Genomic DNA, 19,750 nt, shown 5'->3' on the forward strand with positions numbered 1-19,750 from the left:
ATTAGTTTAAGAGTGATTTTAATTGCTTTGGAAGAAATTAATGTTTCTCTGGTGTTTCACAAAGCTTTCAAGTTATTTAAATAAAAAACATATAAAAATGTTGCTGATAATTTGAGAAAAGTTAAAAATTTTGTGTGTGGAAACTTTTGATCAGTTGCTGAAAGATAATCTAAATTTTATTGTAGGCAAATTGTCTTCCAAGCCAATGACACCTTGCCTCAAATATGCTTGTGATGAGTGTTTTTATGAACTTGTAGGGCAAGAACTTATCCCCTTCAAATAAATCTAGTCAGGGCCATTTCTGAATTCCAATTCTGCAATTACTGACAACACACCCACTGGTGAGATCTTATAGGAAATGGCCTTGTAATTGATTGGCTCCGCTGCCCAATTAAGGACAGCACAGACTCCAGGCCTTCTGAATTGGACAGCCAACCTTCCTATGCTGCAGGTCTATTGGCAGAGATGGGTGCTGCAGCTGTAGAATAGAAACTTATCAAAATGCAAGCTCAGCTACGCTCTCCTGCCACTCTGACACTAATAAATAAACTTTGAACTTGATCCCAAGGAGATAGAATACTTTATATTCTTTCAGAGGCATAGATTATTATCTGCCCCTTGAGTGCTGGCATATTCAGCTTGTCCTGGGATAGAGGTTTCCCAATCTCTGATCAAATATGGAAGCTGTGAATGTTCATTAAGAATTTGGGATCTCAATTATGTTTTCTGGTTCAAGCCTAAAGATTAATGAGGTTGCTTTCACCTATTGACCCAATGCTCCAAACATGACCCAGATGTATTCCCTATATCAGCCCACAGCCAAGACAATAAGACATTGAGAAGCTGCAGAATGGCTAAACACAGCAGCAGACATGCCAACACTCAAATTGGGAACTGTGGCATTGCTGAGCTTGCATTTTGAATCAGCAACTTCAGTAGTTATATAACATCTTTTAACATGATAAAAAATTTTAAGGTGCATTACAGGATAATTAAAAAACAAAATACAATACTAAGCCACATAGGGAGTTATTAGGTTTTAAGGAATTAAAGGAGGAAAACAAGGTGGAGTGGAAGTGATTAAAGGAGGTAATATCAGAAGCTTAGGGGCCAGGCCATTGAAAGCACATCAATAAATTAAGGAACAATTAGAACCAAAGGGTTAGAATAAGAGCAGTATAGATGTTTGAGGATTGTGGGGCTGGGGGAGATTACAGAGATAGGGAGGAGGTAAGGGCTCAGAAAAACTTAAAAACAAGGATATGAATTTGCTTAACCAGGAGTAATGTACATCTGAGAGAGCAGGGACACAAGTTGAACAACATTTGATAGGAGTTGGGGCACATGCAACAGAGTTTTGGGCAACCCTATACTTAAAGGGGATGTCAGAAACTGTATTTTGGACTCCCTTTTGCAGAAGCAATTCATCTATTTGGAGAAACTTTTTTTTGAACATCCTTCTAAAGTACAATCTCAATTTTACAGCCAGAAATTATCCAATTTGTAATCCTCTTTCTGATAGGTTGTGAATCTATAAAGTCATGTTTCTTTCAAGCTTGTTGCAAGAGGTATGTAAAAACTAAAATCACTAAAATATTGGGATGCAAGTTGTCCTAAATAGGCACCAGTACTTGCATCAGTGTGTGTTTCTTGCTTCTTAAATGTCTTCTCTCTGGAGCAATCATGGAGATACAAGTTAGATTTGGTTGGAAGACTGCGCATCAGAAAATAGCACAGAGCCATCAGAAGTCACGTCTGGCTCTTCCACTTGTACAATTTTGCTGTCGACATGCTTTGCTTTAGAGGCATAGTTACTAAATATAATGGTTTAGTTTGACAGATCAGAGAGATGATTCTGAAAATTCACCCTGATGCTGAGTGCTCTAAGCAATACTCTTATGTTCTCAGTTTTCTTGTTTGGGAGAAGACATCTTTTGGATTGTTATCCTGTATCATTTTTTACTTCCCAATTTAATGTCAGTCTTTTTTGTTGTCATGTCAAAGTTATCGTCTTTGACTTTTGCCAAAAGCTTTTGGCAAAATTTGCGATTTGTAATTGTTCTGATATAGGTGGCACAGTCAATATAACCATATAAATTCAAAAGAAAACACCATGTAGAGTTAGCCTTTTACAATAAAATTAGGGTTCAAAGAGCTGTAAACCCATTTTAAAATGCATGCTGTAAATACTCAGCAAGTCTAGCATCTGTGAAAAGAGAAACAGTTAATATTACAGCTTAGTGATCTGCTGAATGTGTCCAGCAATTCTTGTTTCAGATTTCCAACATCTATAGTACTTTAAATAATGTTGTTTGCTTGTTCTTGAGCCTGAAATTAATTCAATCAGAAGCTGTAATTAAAATAAAAGGTGCTATAAATAATCAGGTTAGGCAGCATCTGTGGGGAGAAACATAGTTAATGTTTCAGATTGAGATGGCCTTTCATCAGAATTGCTGCAGACCAGCTAGAAAATACTTCCACTTTCACCATTTTCCAAATATTGCTGTTCCTTTCCTTGGTAATTTGTCTCCCAGTTCCTCCCATCTCCAAGTGCATACTAATTCCCTCACCATTCATATTACTGACATCAGTAGCATACATGCTTCACTGTCTTGTACCACTGTAGTCATTCCCCGTTGAATAAATTCAACCATATACTTTCTCCAGCTATAACCTTAGCTTCACTGATGTTTTTGAAATTATGCTAATCCAGGTTGAGACTTACTGAGAGAAAAATGCTACAGGTTGATATACTTGAAAACAGAGGAGGAGTAGCTTTGCTAATTGTGGGCAGACTAAGTCTCCCAGATTTTGGGCAGAAAGAAACAGGTCTCACTGAGGCAAAAGATTGCAGCTGTTGTGGTCAGCAGAAAGGAAGCTGCAGGTGATTCGCAAGCCAACAGGAGAAACCAAGAGCTCTGGTCAAAGAGACCCATCCCATAGAAATTTGAAGACCGAAACAAAATTGCCATACTGAGGCTGGGGAAGAAATCCTAGATCCAATTATCTTTGTAGGCAATTCAGGAATTCTCTGAAAACTGGGGGAAGCCATCTCTTGATTCTGTGAAACAGGAAGATGTAAACCTATTGGAAGCTGGGTGTGACTGTGGACAGAATCATAGAATCCTACAGTGCAGAAGGAGGTCATTCAGTCCACTGAGTCTGCAGTGACATAATCCCACCAAGGCGTATCCCCATAACCCCATGCATTTACCCTTCCTAGTCCTCCTGACACTAAGGGGCATTTTAGCATGTCCAATCCACATAATGTGCACATCTTTGGACTGTGGGAGGAAATCAGACTACCCGGAGGAAACCCACACAGACACGAGGAGAATGTGCAAACTTCACACAGACAGTGACCCAAGCCAGAAATTGAACGTGGGTCCTGATGCTGTGAGGGAGCAGTGCTAACCACTGCGCCGCCCTATAAAGACTGTAATCCTCTGGAGACTATGTTGTAATGTATATGTATATGCAGAATGGGGTTATCAGAGATGTTAAAACATTAATAAGGGTTTTTTATGGTTTAGAGTATTAGTCACCAATTAGGTAATGTCTGGTAGGTGTTTCTTATAATTTGTTATAGTAAAAGTCCTAAAAATCAAACCTTTGTTGTGCAATTCAATTAAGTTGGTCTCTGGAATTTCAAATATTTTATTCTTAAATTATCAGGCACCAATCAGATCATAACACTTTCTCACAACATTGAAAGTACCCTGCCCAAAGTCACAAATGATGTCTTCTATAACTAAAGTGCTGGTTCTGTTAGCTTTACATGGCCACTTCTCTATTATCCAGTTTTGAGGGACCCTAAGTGTAAGTCTAGAAATGGCTACTTTTCCTACTCACAGTTGTCATCTCTGGAGTTCCCCCAAAGATTTACCTTTGGACTTTTTACTTTTCCTGCTCCTTGGTGACATGATCCATAGATTCAGTTTTCAAACAACCAATGACAACAAATGATCTCTCAATCTCCAACTTCTTCCTCAACTTCCTCCATCGTGACAGTAGTAATCTAAAACTAGTCGAAAGAGACTGACGATGCAGGAAAAATTTCTTTACATTAAGGATTGTCAGAACATGGAACTGCTTTAACATCGAGTGTTCCAAGTTAGAAGACAATTGTATCTTTTAATGGAAAAATGGGTAAAAGCTTCCAGCAAAGAAGTTACAATGGAGTTTTGGATTGCTCTAGCAAAGAACTGCATAGAGATGATAGCTGGCTGGCTTTCTCCTGCATTACAAGTTTTTATTGCTGCTTGTCTGCCATCAAGTCATCATTTTTCCCAAATTACTCACATGAACATTCTTTACTTTAATAAGTGAGCCCAGAAATCACATTTAAAACATTATAACATGAGTTTTTTTTAAAATGTAAGGTGTATACACAAAAAAAATCAACTGACACCCAAAATACATACAGTAATAATTTATTTTGAAATTTTCATTTAGTTCTTCTGAAACAATTTCTGTCTCATTCATAAAAGAGTAGCCATCTCACCTCAAATAACAATATACAACAAGTTACAGCATAGCAATGGCCCTAACTACTTTTCTGATTAAAATCTAGATCAGGAGAAAATACTCAGTCCAAAGCTGCAAGGTTACAGACAATCTCTTTTTGCAGCACACACACAGCAGTGTATATTCATACACCTTAGCTATCTATGCACATCATGTGATCACAGAATTCGAGTCATTGCTTCAAACAACATACCATCCAATCTGATCATGCAGAAGAGCAGGCTGGGGAAGGTTGTTGCAGCAGAAATTATAAGGCTGTAAATTTCACAGCTGCATGATTGCTTAGAGGGTTAGGATACTTCACAATTACTAACATGGAATATTAATACTCATTTCATTCACTTTTTTGCATGTATGTAATTAATTTCTATTGTTTTAAAACTCCCTGACCTTTTTTTTGCTATTAAAATGTTGAACATGATTGACACGTTTTAATGGACTTACCTAGACACTTTCCAAGTATTTTAAGTTATATAAGCCAAGCAATACATAAGGGATTATGGCATGAACTCTTAATACATAATACAAGTAAAACTGACTGTACAATGTGTTGGTTTTATGACTTGCAGGAATAATCTCAAACCTCCTAACCAAATGCATCTGCCAAATATCCACCAGCATCTATATTGTTCCCTATCAAATATGGCTTCCTTAACAAAGACCCTCTGCAAAGAGAAAAAAAAGTAGAGATATTTACAAATGCTAAGTTGATCAATATTTCTTGTAAAACCACTCATCTCCAAATTTCTGTTGAATTGTGCCAAAATCATACATCATAAATCAATTTTCTACAATCAGTTATTTCAAACAGAAGTTACTAAATATGATCCAGAATGCCGTTTAGGGCTTTGATTTCCACTGGACTCAGTGGTTTCAGGTTTAGAGCTCTCCTTTCTTTTGTTGTTGTTTACAGGTGTTGGAATTTGTGATGGCCGTGTGGAGCTGTTATCTGTGCTACTTTTACGAGGACTGGGTACGTAATTGAAAGGAGTGACTCTTGCAGCAACAGTACCACTAGGCGAGTTGTGCTTGCTTGAGCTGTTTGAACTAAAAGGTGTACGCTCCGTGACAACTGTGGTCTCAATTTCTGGTGAGGTAGCAGAACTGTTCACAGCAGATTTAGTTTCTGCTGCCCTTCTCTCTGGGCTATCCGACTGCGTAAATGAATTTAAACACTTCTCCATTCTTAGACCATGAGGAGTTCTATGTTCTGAAGCTGGTTTGTTCTGTCCATCACCTGAGCATTCTTCATCACTTAGAAGCAACTTTTCAGACACATCATCAATAACTGGGGGTGTATTACCTGTTGGAGATTTTCCAGGCCGAGGATTGTTTATTGGGCAGTCCTCAATTCTCACCCACACATCCTCAGTCTTTGACACAGGAGGCGCCATCTGGTAAACTAAATGTTTGGATTCAACACTATTTGGAGCTGAAGAATTCTGAGAGTGATTGTTCATTTGTGAAATTTCATTATCCTTAATTTTTCTCCAAGTTCCCCTCAAAGGAGCTGGGTTTTCCTTGGCTTGTTTATTACCATGCGCAAAATTCACCTGATGTGGTTTTTCATCTTCACTTTTAGCCTTTTCACTTGACTCCGAAGAAGCTGACAGGATTGATGAAGAACTCCCTGTGCGTCGCCATGTGCTAACTCGAGGGAGAGATGATGAATGTTTGCTATGTTCTCGCTTCCATGTACCTGATCTGTTCACAGGAAGCCTTGAAGGGCTTTCGGAATGAGAACGAGCTATGTCATGTTTCCGCATGGGCCTTCCTTCCAGATGTTCCGCAGAGAGATTCTGATTTGGAGGTATTTTTCTCCAGCTGCTGGTTTGGTTTTGTAAATGACCGGGCATCCCATCTAGATGCTGAGATGGACTTAAAACTGGGGTTTGAGTTTGTGATCTAGTTGGTGATGCAGGCCTAGAGGGTGGTGACAAAGATTCAAAAGAAGTAGACTCTTCTAATTTTCTCCGCAATGTTGGACTTGGGGCTTCCTTTATAAACGTTGACTGACGCATTAACGTAGGCCTTTCAGATCGGTCAGATTCACTGCCACTTGACTTTGTGGAAGACATTCTCGACAGTTCCACTCTTTTACCTGGTACAGAGCTACTGGCACTCTGGCTTAGCCCCTTAGAATTTGATTCACTTCTTGTAATAGATGGTGTACCCTTTCCTAGACCTGCTTGCTTTGAGGGAGCCTGCTGATTCATTGGTCTACCTGGAGATGTGTAAGGCATTCTTCCTGATCCTGAAGGTTTAGCTGAGGCAGTACTTGGGGAAGATGTCCTTGGCAGTTGTGATATTTTGTTAGAAGGGCTGATCCCATTTCTTCCTGGAGATATGGAATTTCGACCAGGAGACTGCATTGGTCTGGATAGTGATTGTTGAGAAGGTCTAGAAGGAGTGGAATCCCTAGATCCTGACCTAGAAGGTCCTTTGCTGCTGGATGCCCCCTGAGTGCCTGTTTGCTTGCCTATTGGGCTTGATTCTGATCTTACTGTCGCCTTAATGTTTCTTGGTGAATTATTTGAATGTTGCCCTGGGCTTGGACTTTTAGAGCTTGTATTTTTTGATGGCATCTTCGGAATAGGGCTGGTGCTAGGTGAGCTGTTCCTTACACCAGGTATGTGAATCATGGTTCTTCCACGTGAGATCATAGGCATATTTGCCTGTTGTGTGTGTTTTGGATGACTGGAAGCAGTCTCAACATTCGAACGGGCCTTTCCAGTTATTAAACTTTTATACACCCTTTTTCCTCCTCGAATAGCTTTAACATTTTCCTCCTCATTCTTTTTATTATCACTAGTTACTTTCTCACCTGGTTTGACAATTTTAGGACCTTTATTGGAACTGAATGGTTTTTCTTCCTGGTCAGGTGTAAGGTGAAAGGGTGATCCTAAGGAAATACCAGATTTAAGTGACAGAATGGAATCAGAATCAGAAGAACCCTGTCTTGACAGGCAAGCAGCAGCTTGATGCAAACTACTTACTATAGAATTAGCACCCTCTTGAATGGCTTTCCAGTCAAAGCTTTCAGAGTCGGGAGAAAAAGCCTGCTCTGAGATAGGGCTTTGCACTTGCTCCCTTAAATTCATAGGCTCGTCTGTCTCATCTACTGATGCTGAAGTATCACTTCCTGTATTCTCCCAGTTACTCTTGCCTTTTGCAAGGTGCTTTTTCTTTTTTGGCATTGCTGAACTTATGCACTCTTGTAGAAGGTCGTCTTCAGAGTCAATGCTGAGAGAGCTAAGAGAGCTATTTCTGGAAAAGCACACAGGTGTGTCTTCAACATGAAATGATTTGGGTGCATAACCAGAGGCTGGAGGTCTGTTAACTGCAACTTGACTATTTGTGTGCTCCCCCTGTTCAATATGCTGCGTTACTTTTTTATTATTATTCTCTTGGTCAATATCACTGAGTGAACTTAAGGATGAATTGCGAGAAAAACAAACAGGAGTATCTTCAATGGCAAAATTCTGCATTTTCTCATCTGTAACTGTTTCTCGGTCACTATTGTCTTTTGGCGTTTGGGAGAAAACAGCTTGTCTCTGTAATGCAGATTTTGACTGCCCTCTGCTTGATAAAGATTTTTGACCTGGCTGCATTCTATCAGTAGGTTGCTGACTGTTAGGAATTTGTTCATTATTACAATTTTTTACATCATTAGAAGTTTTGTCTTTTTTGCCTTTCTCTTTTTTCAGTTCTGCTTTCTCTTTTGAGAGGTCAGTATCATCATCATCAAAGTCAAGTGAACTCAGAGAATCATTCCGTGAAAAACAATATGGAGTTCCTTCAATTGGAGTATAATGATGTGGGGAGTCAAATACAAAACCTCCACGAATGCGGTTATCATTACTTGATGGTTTATCTTGAAAATCCCCAGCAGCATTTTTTGTGGTTTGCCTTTTGTGAGCCTTTTCCATGTCTTTTCTGTGTTCTGTGTAGTTGCCTTCAGCAGAAAAGTTACTTGGAGGGTCAGGTACGGATGATCGCTGTAATAATCGTGCTTTGAATTCAGTGTTCTGAGACAATGGTTTCACTGGAGATGTTGGTTTTCGTTTATCAGCTTCTTGCTGATTTGTATTGTTTACAGATGTTGATGTATGTTGCATCTGATTAATCTTTTTAATTCTATAGGGTTTATGGCTCTTTCCTTTTGGCATAGCAGAGTTTATACATTCAGCTAGAATATCACCTTCCTCTGTTTTATCATCTTGCCCTGTCTGAGCAGGGATGAGACCTTTTGCTGTCTCAGCATCATCCATACTTCTGCCCTCAGTTGGGATAGTATCTCTCTTCTCCATCACTGCAGGTTCAGGTGGAGGTCGAATGCCTTCTGAATTTGACAATTCATTTGGAGGTGACTCAATGGTAAGGTCACTTAGAGATGTAGCAGTTGAAAAGTTTATTGGAGTTCCTTCAACACAGTATACACGTGGCATATCTTCCCTAAATATGTCATGGTTAAAACTGACATGCTTTTGAGCATGGACTCTATTTTGATTAGAAAGCAATTTGTATACAGGCAACTGACTTGGTTTCCTTGCTACAGGAGGTGGTATCCGTGAAGTTGTACTAGCAGCAGTTTTCTTTGCTTTGCTGGAAGATTTCGTTGGCATGGCCGAATTTATGCATTCTTCCAAGATATCAATATCATCGTCATCATCATCTTCCAATATATCTTTCTCAGGTTCTGCAGCTTTCTCTGTTATATATTTATTTTTCACACTTGTATTTTCTTCCTTATCAAGTTCTTCACTCCTATGATCATCTTCATAAACAGGAGGCATTACTCTGAGCTCAAGATCTTTCTGAATAAATGGTTCATCAAGGCTAAGAGCGCTTAAACTTGACGCACAAGAAAATCCATCTGGAGTATTTTCTGTGGCAAAATGCATCAGGCTATCACTGTCCTGAGGAACTTGGACTCTTTGGACTGCTGCATTCACAGCCTCTTGCCTTTGGCCAGTATCTCTGCTTTTAACGTTAGTTTGTTCCTTGATTTTGTGCGTCTCTCTCTTTAGTTGAGCTGGCTGAGGTGGTGGAGTTTTACTTCTACTAGGAGGCATTGTCTGCCCTGGACTGTCTGGAAGATCACTTGGGCTTATGACTCCACTAACCATTTCACTACAAGGTTCACTTTGAATGGAACTGGCAATTGACTGACTTTCAAAACTCCCCAGTGAACTGACTGAACTGCATCTGCTGAATACCAAAGGAGTTTCCTGCACATAGTGCTCTGGCGGGCTTTTGGGAGTCTGTGCTCCACTCTTGGATGGTGATTTGGCACCCGAAGAGAATTCAACAGCTTTCTGCCTAGAAATATCAGGTTGAGACACATTGGTAGCCTGTAGCCGACTTTGCTTTATTTGTGTATGCTGAGAAGCAGAGGAACCCTCACCTATTGCTGCCTCAGCAGTTAACTGTCCATGGCTTTCCTTAAGGTCAATAATCTGCAAAGTAGTTCCATCATCTGATACATGCTTGACTTGACCACGTCCTTCCATTTCGTCCTCTGATGACAGAGATGATAACGAACTACATCTTGAAAAGCAAATAGGAGTGTCCTCTACACAATAAGTCTGCATAGTTTCTTGATTAATCGAAGGAGCTTTGCAAGTGGCTGATTTCGGTACTGCTGGAGTGGCATTTGTTCTAGCTTGTGCAGAGCTAGGGTGCAGTCGTCTTTGTTGAGAAGATGTATGTTTGGAACTTGATGTATTTCCACAACTTGATGCTGTATGATCCTTTGTTGTTTCTTGAATTGAAGGAACCTTTGAATGCATGAAAGATTGCTTCTGCGAAGGTGGTGGGATTTCTGAGGAATACTTTAAACTATAATCAATTGGCTGTTCGATGTGGTGCTCTTCCTCTGTAAACTTTATGCTATAGTTTGTGGGCCTGTCCTCTTCCTCCTCATGCTGTTCTTCTTCAGAGTACCGTTCGCTGTAGTTGGTTGGTTTGTCATCTTCATAATCATCTACCTGGCAAAGAGATGGATTAACTTTCTGGTTCATTCTGTGCTCAGAATCAACTCTAATTTGCTCTGACTTGTTGTGTGTCCTGGCACTGTAAGTGCAATCTGACTGGACAAATCGAGGTTGGAATTTAATATGTGCTTCATCCCCACTGCAGGTACTTTCACAGTAGATAGAATATTCAGAGGGTTGAGTTCTGGTCTGTTTATGTTCATTCCTTTTCATCTCTTCTTCCACAATATGTTTTTGCCGTGCCCACTGTTCATTTTGTGATGGACTCTGTCGGCCAGAGTTTAACTGTTCATCTGAATATTTAAGACTGTAATTAATTGGTGTGTCTAATTCTGCATCATTGTCATCTAAGTGATTAGCATTATGAATTTTGTTGGCAAGATCAGCTGGATACTTTTCATAATTGCAGAATTTGCTTTCATCATCCTCTGAGTAGGATTCTATTGATGGTTTCATCTGTCCTCTTTTCCCATAGCCATCACTGCTGCTAACGCTATTCAAGCTATCATTTGATGACCTCCTGTACTCCATTTTCCCATAAGGCATTGAAGGGGCTCTGCTGGCGTTTTCAGGTTTAGCATAGGTAAAAATGTTAGAATTGGGATGAGATGAAGATGCTCGTCTCATTCCACTCCTGTCCTCTGGCACACAATGTAGGTCAGAAGCAGATGCTGAATTTCTGTCCTCTGAGGATAAATGCATACTTGATACCTCTTCTATCACCTTGGCTATTTGTGCTGCAGTAGTAGGAATCTGTCTCCCTATTCTTTTTGAAGGATCTGGCACATTATCAGATGAAGTAGGAAAGGAAGCCGCATCTGTTCCTCTTCGATCTCTTTCTGCACTTCGATCCTTTTCTGCTCTGGAACTATCTGCACTCCCCCTGTCTCTTGATGAACCAGGTAACATTGAAGAAGTCATGTATGGTGACAACACAGTCAAATTGCCAGTGTTGAAACTCTCTGACCTGCACACCCCATCATCAGCATGCCTTCCCGAATCCAAGACATATTCACTGTACCTGCCTTGCTTGTGCCTTTGTCTGTTGCGATGGGACGTTTTGGGACTCAAATTATCAATATTATCAAAAGTCTCTGACAACTGTTGAGCATCTAGCTCTGCTTCTAGAGCCTTTTGTTTTCGAACATGCAGAGATGGTAAACTTGATCCTGGGGACATAATGTTGGCATCTTTGTATTTAGCAGGTCTGTTGGCCATTAGATTCCTCAAAGCTGCAGCACTTCCCATTGCAATCATTTTGTGTTTAGAATGAATTAGGTTTTTGAGCATGCTAACTGCTCCCATGTCCCACAAAGATTCCTGATCCTTGGCATTTCGAGCAGAAAGATTCCAAAGGGTTCCACATGCGTTGCTAACTATTGTCAAGCTGTGTGATTTTAAGTGCTGTAGCAATGTCTGTAGGCAATTGTTTTCTCGTAGAATTTGTCTGGATAGAAAACAGAATTATATAGAAAACAGAATTATTTATAAAATCATTTATAAAACAAATATACACTAGACTTTTAATTTCAAGATTAAAAAAAAGTCCCAAAAAAAAAGAACGTGTTAAATAGTCACAGATTATTTATACGGACCATCCTTTTAAATTCACTTAAACACAATCTTGGAGTGCTTTATGAGGTGGGAGAGGGTAGAAAAGGTGAAGTGGAGGGAACAGGGTGGATAGAGTAGGAGAGTTAAAAAAGGAGGAATGTTGGGGTGGAATGGAGCGCATTTATATGCCAGAATTCTACCGCCCTGCTGCCACGGAATCGGAGCAGGTGAAGGATGGAAAACAGAAATGTCTGTTGACCTCGGGCAGGAATTTCCAGTCTTGCTCTAGCAAGGCCGTAAAACCTCACCTATAATGTTCTAGGTTTTGTCCTGGAAGAAAGAAACAAAGCCATTATTTAAGGTGGCTGTCTCACAAAGGGCATTCTGCAATAAGGCTGTTGCAGATTGTAGGGAATCTTTGTCCTATAATGTTGGTTAGGTATTTAGGAGGTAAACATTTTAAAACCTATTTCCCTAGACAGCTCTGTGTGCAGGAACTTCCCAGAAAGAAAAAAAACCAAGCCACTTTAAAAAAAAATCATCAGGTAGAGCCACATATCCAAATCACAGAATTCCATGGAAGCTGAAATAAAAACAGAAAATTCATAGTTGATCAAGGAGCATCTGAAGCAAGAAAAACAATTATCTCAAGGTGATGACTTTTCATCTGACTTCATTTCATTCTCCACGGATGCTACCCAATTTGCTGAGGTTTTCCACCATTCTGCGTTTATTTCAGGTTTCCAACACCTGTTCTATACTGTGTTTAAATCCATGGAAATCAAGTTGTCTGCTATGTTGCCATAAAAAGATAGCAAGATTTTCAAAATACTTCGTTTCTTTGACTTAAATGTTTCAAAATACTGATATGAATTAAGGGCCATGTCATTTTATTTAAACATTTTTTATTCTTGCTTCTGTAAAAAAACTTCCAATAATTTCAAATTAATTTTATTCTGACTGACACGGTTTGTCAGTCGGGTGTTTTTATACAAATCAGAAACTACACTTACACTGTATATTTTCAGTAAATCCCCAGCAATTTAAGGCCACATTCATAAAAAATTACTGCTTCTTTTACCTCAAGAGTGCCTCAAATAGCAATCAGATAAACAATCAGATGATGTGCTTTAGTTCTATTGCTTGAGGCACGCAAGTCAGCAAAGACAAGGGAAAAAAAACTCCTGCTCTCTAATACATCGTGCCATGGAACTTTTATGCCGAACTGAGCAGAAAAGATTTTGGTTTCACATCTCATCTGAAAAACAGCAACTGATTCAGATGTAAGAATAGCAAAACTAAGTGAAAACCAAAAATCATATCGTACATTTAGGCTAGAGTATGGCTTGGGTTTGTAGAAAGTGTGGGCTTGAATATGGAAACTTACTTTAGCATTGAACTGGAGCTGGATTGTATTGTAGAAGACTGTTCTAAATTTTAAGATTCTGTGCTATCAAAAATTGTGTAAAAAAAAATGGCATAGTGGTTAGCACTGCTGCCTCACAGTGCCAGGGGCCTGGATTCGATTCATGGCTTGGATCACTGTCTGTGTGGAAGCTGCACGTTCTCCCCGTGGGTTTTGTCCGGGTGCTCCGATTTCCTCCCACAGTCCAAAAGACATGCTGGTTAGGGTGTACTGGTAGCCTATCTAGATCCTTCTGCAGACTCTCCACACCCTCCGCACAATTTGCCTTTCCCCCAATCTTGGTGTCATCAGCAAATTTCGACACCCTACACTCGGTTCCCTCCTCCAGATCATCTATATAAATGGTAAATAGCTGAGGCCCCAGCACCGACCCCTGGGGCACCCCACTAGTCACCAACCGCCAATCCGAATAGCACCCATTGACCCCCACTCTCTGCCTCCTATTTGACAACCAATCCTCTATCCACGCTAACACCCTACCCCCAACTCCATGTCCCCTGACCTTCTGCAATAACCTCTTGTGAGGTACCTTGTCAAATGCCTTCTGAAAATCCAGAAAGACCACATCCACCGGCTCTCCTCTATCCACTGCCCTAGACACATCCTCATAGAACTCCAGTAAATTTGTCAGACACGACTTCCCTTTAATGAAACCGTGCTGCGTCTGCTCTATCAAGCAATTCCCTTCAAGATGCCTCGCAATTTCCTCCTTAATGACGGATTCTAACATTTTACCTACCACAGACGTTAAACTAACCGGCCTATAATTCCCCGCCTTTTGCCTGGCACCCTTCTTAAACAACGGCGTAACATTAGCCGTTTTCCAATCTTCCGGCACTTCCCCGGAATCCAGCGACGTCTGGAAAATAACCACCAAGGCATCCACTATAACCTCCGCCATTTCTTTCAGAACCCTCGGATGCATTCCATCCGGTCCTGGGGACTTGTCCACAATCAGCCCCTCCAGTCTGTCGAGCACCACCTCTCTAGTAACAGTAATGTCATTAAGACCCTCCAGTCCTACCACCTTTCCATCGCTAACACCCGGCAAATTATTCACGTCCTCCTCCGTGAAGACAGAAACAAAAAAGTTATTCAAGACCTTAGCCATATCCCCATCCCCTACCACTAGCTCCCCTTTCTCATCCTCTAAAGGACCAACGTTCACCCTAGCCAGCCTCTTCCTTTTTATATATTTATAAAAACTCTTGCTATCCTTTTTTATATTAAGTGCTAGCCCAGCTTCATAGCTTCTCCTACCCTCCTTTATCAACTTCTTTGTCAATCTTTGTTGACATTTAAACCTTTCCCAATCCTCTTCTCGCCCACTGCTCTTAGCTACTCTAAATTCCTCCGCTTTTAATTAAACACTTTCCTTCACCTCCTTCGTTATCCACGGCTTATTACCTCTCCTCCTACGGTCCTTTTTAACCATCGGAATAAATTTCTGCTGAGCACCAAGAAAGATCTCCTTAAAGATCCTCCACTGCTCCTCAGCAGACCTACCTTCCAACGCGCTCCCCCAGTCCACATTCGCCAATTCTTCTCTCATCCTACCATACTCCCCTCTATTCAAACAAAGGACGCGTGTCCGGGAACCCACTTTCTCCTCCTCCATCTGCAACAGAAACTCCACCATACAATGATCACTCTCTCCAAGAGGATCCTTCACCGCAAGGTCCCTAATTCTACCCGCCTCATTACATAGCACCAGATCCAAGATAGCTCGCTCCCTCGTCGGCTCCAACACACACTGTTCAAGGAAATTATCCCGGCAGCATTCCAAGAACTCCTCCTCGAGCCCACCTCGTCCAACATGGGTCGACCAATCAATATGCAGATTGAAATCCCCCATAACTACTGCCGTCCCATTCCTGCACGCCGCACTTATTTGCGCGTTAACAGCCCGCCCCACCTCCAGATCATTATTCGGGGGCCTATAGACGACACCCACCAGCGTCTTCCTCCCTTTGCTGTTCCTAATCTCCACCCACAACGATTCCACTTTCTGCTCTTTGGCTCCGATATCATCCCTTGCTACCACCTTGATGCTGTCCTTAATCAGCAGAGCTACGCCACCCCCTCTTTCCTCCTGCCTATCCTTCCTAAACACTTGATAGCCCTGTACATTCATCTCCCAGTCCCTGTCACCTTGCAGCCACGTCTCTGTAATGGCCACCAGATCGTATCCATTTGTGTCGATCTGCGCCACCAGCTCATCCACTTTATTCCGAATGCTTCGTGCATTCAGATAAAGCGCTTTCATCCCAGCCTTCTTCTGGACCCTATTTGCCGTAACGCCACCACTTGGGACATCCTCAGCCTCTTCCCTTACCTGTACCCTATCCTTAACTGTAGACCTCCTATCATCACCTACCCTCGCACCCTCCCCCCCCCCTAATTAGTTTAAAGCCCTGTCTACAGTCCTCTTTACTCGATTCGCCAGCACTCTGGTCCCAGCACGATTCAGACCAACCCCATCCCGCCCGAACAAGTCCCACCTACCCCAATACTGGTGCCAATGCCCCATAAATTCGATCCCATTCCTCCCACACCAATCTCTGAGCCACCCATTCACTTCCTTTATCCTGTCAACCCTACGCCCGTCTGCACTCGGTTCAGGCAGTAGCCCAGAGAAGACCACCTTGTCGGTTCTACTTTTTAATTCCATTCCCAGCTTCTCATACTCCCTCCCCAGATCCTCAGTCCGCACTTTGCCTACGTCGCCGGCACCCACATGTACCACCACAACCGGATTCTCACCCTCCCACTCCAGGTTCCTCTGCAGCCCAGCTGCGACATCCCGTACCCGAGCACCAGGCAGACAACACACCCTTCTGTGCACTTTGTCATTGTGACAAAGGACAGTGTCAATACCCTTCACCCCACTATCCCCAATCACTACTATGTTCCTTTTCCCCTTCTCTTTGCCTATGTCCTGCTGCATCACTGTACCGTGTGCAGTTTGCTCACCAACCTCACCTGCCTCGTCCTCTTCCAGACTGGAAGCAAGAACCTCAAACCTGTTATGCAGATTAAGAGGCTGAGGCCTCCGCTCCTCACCCCCCTTCCTCCTCCCAGCAGCCCCCTTTTGTTCCTGACCCTTAGATTTAGACAGTCTAGAGGGGGTGGATGTCACTTGCACCCCATTGACAATGGCACCCTCTCTCCCCCTGATGAGCCTCAGTGTCTGTAGCTCAGAGGCCAGCTCATCCACCTTGAGCTGGAGCTCCTCCAGCAACCTGCACTTACTGCAGACATGGTCTCTGGGAAGGACCCTGGGGTCCACCAGTTCCCACATCATACAGGAACCGCACGCACATCACATGCCCCTCCATTATTCAATATAATTTGTTGTGGGAAAAAATTTTTTCCTTGTTTCTTGCTGTAGTAGTTTCGAAAAAAAAATTTTTTTCTTTTCCTTGTTCTTTCAACCTGGCCTTTTTACCTTCAAGCCCTTTTTGATATTAAGCCCTAATAGCTCACTCTGCTTCCCTCTCACTCCGCTGCCCGCTCCGACGCTGCCCGCTATCTACACCAGGCCTCCTTTTAAACTTGGCGCTGATTTAAAGCTGATGGGCCACAACTGCCTGATAATCACTCCCTCACAATTCTTAAAGCAGTAAATATAATAAGTAAATGCTTTAAACAGTTCTACAAAGAACAAAGTGCTTTAAACTTATTTTAAACAGCTTTTTAACAGGTAAAGTCTTAGCTTTCTCTCTGATGCTCCTTCCTCGTCTGCTGGCTGGGCGAATGGGCCAGGAAATGGCAAATGGAATTTAATGTTGGCAAGTGTGAGGTGGTCCACTTTGGTAGGAAGAATGGTAGGAAGGACTATTACTTACGTGGCGAAAAACTGCAGCAGGCGACAGTGCAGAGGGACCTTGGGGTCCTTGTGCATGAGTCGCAAAAACCCAGCCTGCAGGTGCAGCAGGTGGTCAGGAAGGCGAATGGGATGCTGGCCTTCATAGCGAGGGGGATTGAATATAAAAGTAGGGAGGTCTTGCTGCAGCTGTATAGGGCATTGGTGAGGCCGCAGCTGGAGTACTGTGTGCAGTTTTGGGCGCCGCACCTGCGCAAGGATATTTTGGCCCTGGAGGGAGTGCAGAGGAGGTTTACTAGGCTGATACCGGAGTTGAGGGGATTGAGCTATGAGGAGAGGCTGAATAAACTAGGCTTGTACTCGTTAGAGTTTAGAAGAATGAGGGGAGATCTCATTGAGACGTATAAGATGATGAATGGGATGGATAGGATAGAGGTGGAGAGACTTTTCCCGCTCAAAAAAGACAGTAGGACTAGGGGGCACAGCCTCAAGATAAAGGGGAGGCGGTTTAGAACGGAGTTGAGGAGGAACTTCTTCACTCAAAGGGTGGTGATTCTCTGGAATTCTCTGCCCGTTGAAGTGGTGGAGGCTGCCTCGCTAAATATTTTTAAGAAGCGGGTTGATGGGTTCTTGATAAGAGAGGGGATTAAGGGTTATGGGGAGAGGGCGGGAAAGTGGAACTGAGCCACGACAGATCAGCCATGATCTTATTGAATGGCGGGGCAGGCTCGAAGGGCTAGATGGCCTACTCCTGCTCCTATTTCTTATGTTCTTATGTTATGTTAAAATTCTCCTTCAGTGTACTCAAACAGGCACTAGAGTGTGCATCCAAGTCAGGGGTTGTTTTTTAGATGTGATGTGAAACTGAAGCCTTTTCTGCTCAGGTTGGCATAAAGGTTCTACGGCATGATTTATTAGAGAGTAAGAGTGTGTGGTGATTCGGGGATTTTCACAGTGGTTTCACTGCAGTGTTAATATAAGCCTACTTGTGACACAAATAAATAAACTTTAAACCCAAAACTCCAGAACCTATGTTCACCCGAGATCCCAAGTTAACTTAAATCTATTTGCACTTAAATCTACAGGCTGTTAATGTTAAAGTTTATTTATTAGTGTCACAAGTAGGCTTACATTAACACTACAATGAAGTTACCATGAAAATCCCCCTCTAGTGCCTGTTTGGGTACACTGGGGCAGTATTCAGCATGGCCAATACACCTAACCCAGCATGCCTTTCGGATTGCTCTTGCTTCCAGCAAAGAAATATTTTACAGCAAGAGCTTTGTTAACTAATTTAAGTTTTTGAAAATGATTATGTATATTTCTAGATGCAAGTCTGTGATTTTTTTTGTAGAATCAGTTTCAATCTTCCATGAAAGTATTTCCCATGTCATTAGTATGAGGATGATACTAAATAGAATGGAGAATTAGAACATAAGAAATAGGAGCAGGAGTAGGCCATCTAGCCCTTCGAGCCTGCCCTGCCATTCAATAAGATCATGGCTGATCTGAAGTGGTTCACTTTCCCGCTTTCTCCCCATAACCCTTAATTCCCTTGTCTATCAAAAACCTATCTACCTGTGACTTAAATATATTTAGCGAGGTAGCCTCCACCACTTCAACGGGCAGAGAATTCCAGAGATTCACCACCCTTGGAGTGAAGAAGTTCCTCCTCAACTCCGATGTAAACTGCACCCCCCGGTCCTGCTATCCTTTCTAAGCGGGAAGAATCTCTCAACCTCTACCCTATCCATCCCTTTCATTATCTTATACGTCTCTATAAGATCCCTCCTCATCCTTATAACCTCCAACGAGGTACAGACCCAGTCTATTTAGTCTGTCTTCATAGTCCAACCCCCTCATCTCCGGTATCAGCCTAGTGAACCTCCTCTGCGCTCCCTCCGAGGCCAATATATCCTTGCACAAGTGCGGCGACCAAAACCGCACACAATACTCCAGCTGCGGCCTCACCAGTACCCTGTACATTTGCTTGTAATTTGCTTACAAGTTTGAACAAATGTGAGCAAATGAGAAATTAGGTCAGTCTGTGGTCTGAAATTCAAAAATGCTATAGATGACCAGACAGTTGAGACTATCTTTGACCTGGAAGCAGGACAGTAAAATAAGTTATAATTTCTTTAAAATGTCTATGGACTGGATGCTTGAAAGGGACTTAAGAGTTTGCATCAATTGCAAAGGTATCAATTGTAATTTACTTGGAAGATGAGAACTAACAGTCCAAGGGACATTGTGACTCTTGGCCTGCAACAGGAAGAAAGATACACATGCTGTGATCAGAAACAAATTAAGTGCAATAGGAGAACAGAGGAGGCACATTTACAAGGAACTGTGCATGTAACACGTTAGAAAAAAAGATTAGAGCAAGGATTGTGAATTGAACAGTTCCACCACTATGTGTTT

General features: G+C 42.0%; 1 protein-coding gene across 6 annotated transcripts in view; it reads right to left on the bottom strand.

Annotated features, from left to right (window-relative positions):
- Positions 1-4,434: 4,434 nt before the first annotated feature.
- Positions 4,435-19,750, bottom strand: part of apc (APC regulator of WNT signaling pathway) — a 215,649-nt gene continuing 200,333 nt past the window's right edge. For all 6 annotated transcript variants that reach the window (XM_080189009.1, XM_080189006.1, XM_080189008.1 and 3 more), the window contains one exon: positions 4,435-11,970. In XM_080189009.1, the coding sequence (XP_080045135.1) occupies positions 5,331-11,970 (6,640 nt within the window). In that variant the 3' untranslated portion in view covers positions 4,435-5,330. The remainder of the gene's footprint in view (positions 11,971-19,750) is intronic.

This window comes from Carcharhinus amblyrhynchos, chromosome 5, assembly GCF_965287045.1.
Source record: "Carcharhinus amblyrhynchos chromosome 5, sCarAmb.v2.hapA, whole genome shotgun sequence".
Taxonomy (NCBI): Eukaryota; Metazoa; Chordata; class Chondrichthyes; order Carcharhiniformes; family Carcharhinidae; genus Carcharhinus; species Carcharhinus amblyrhynchos.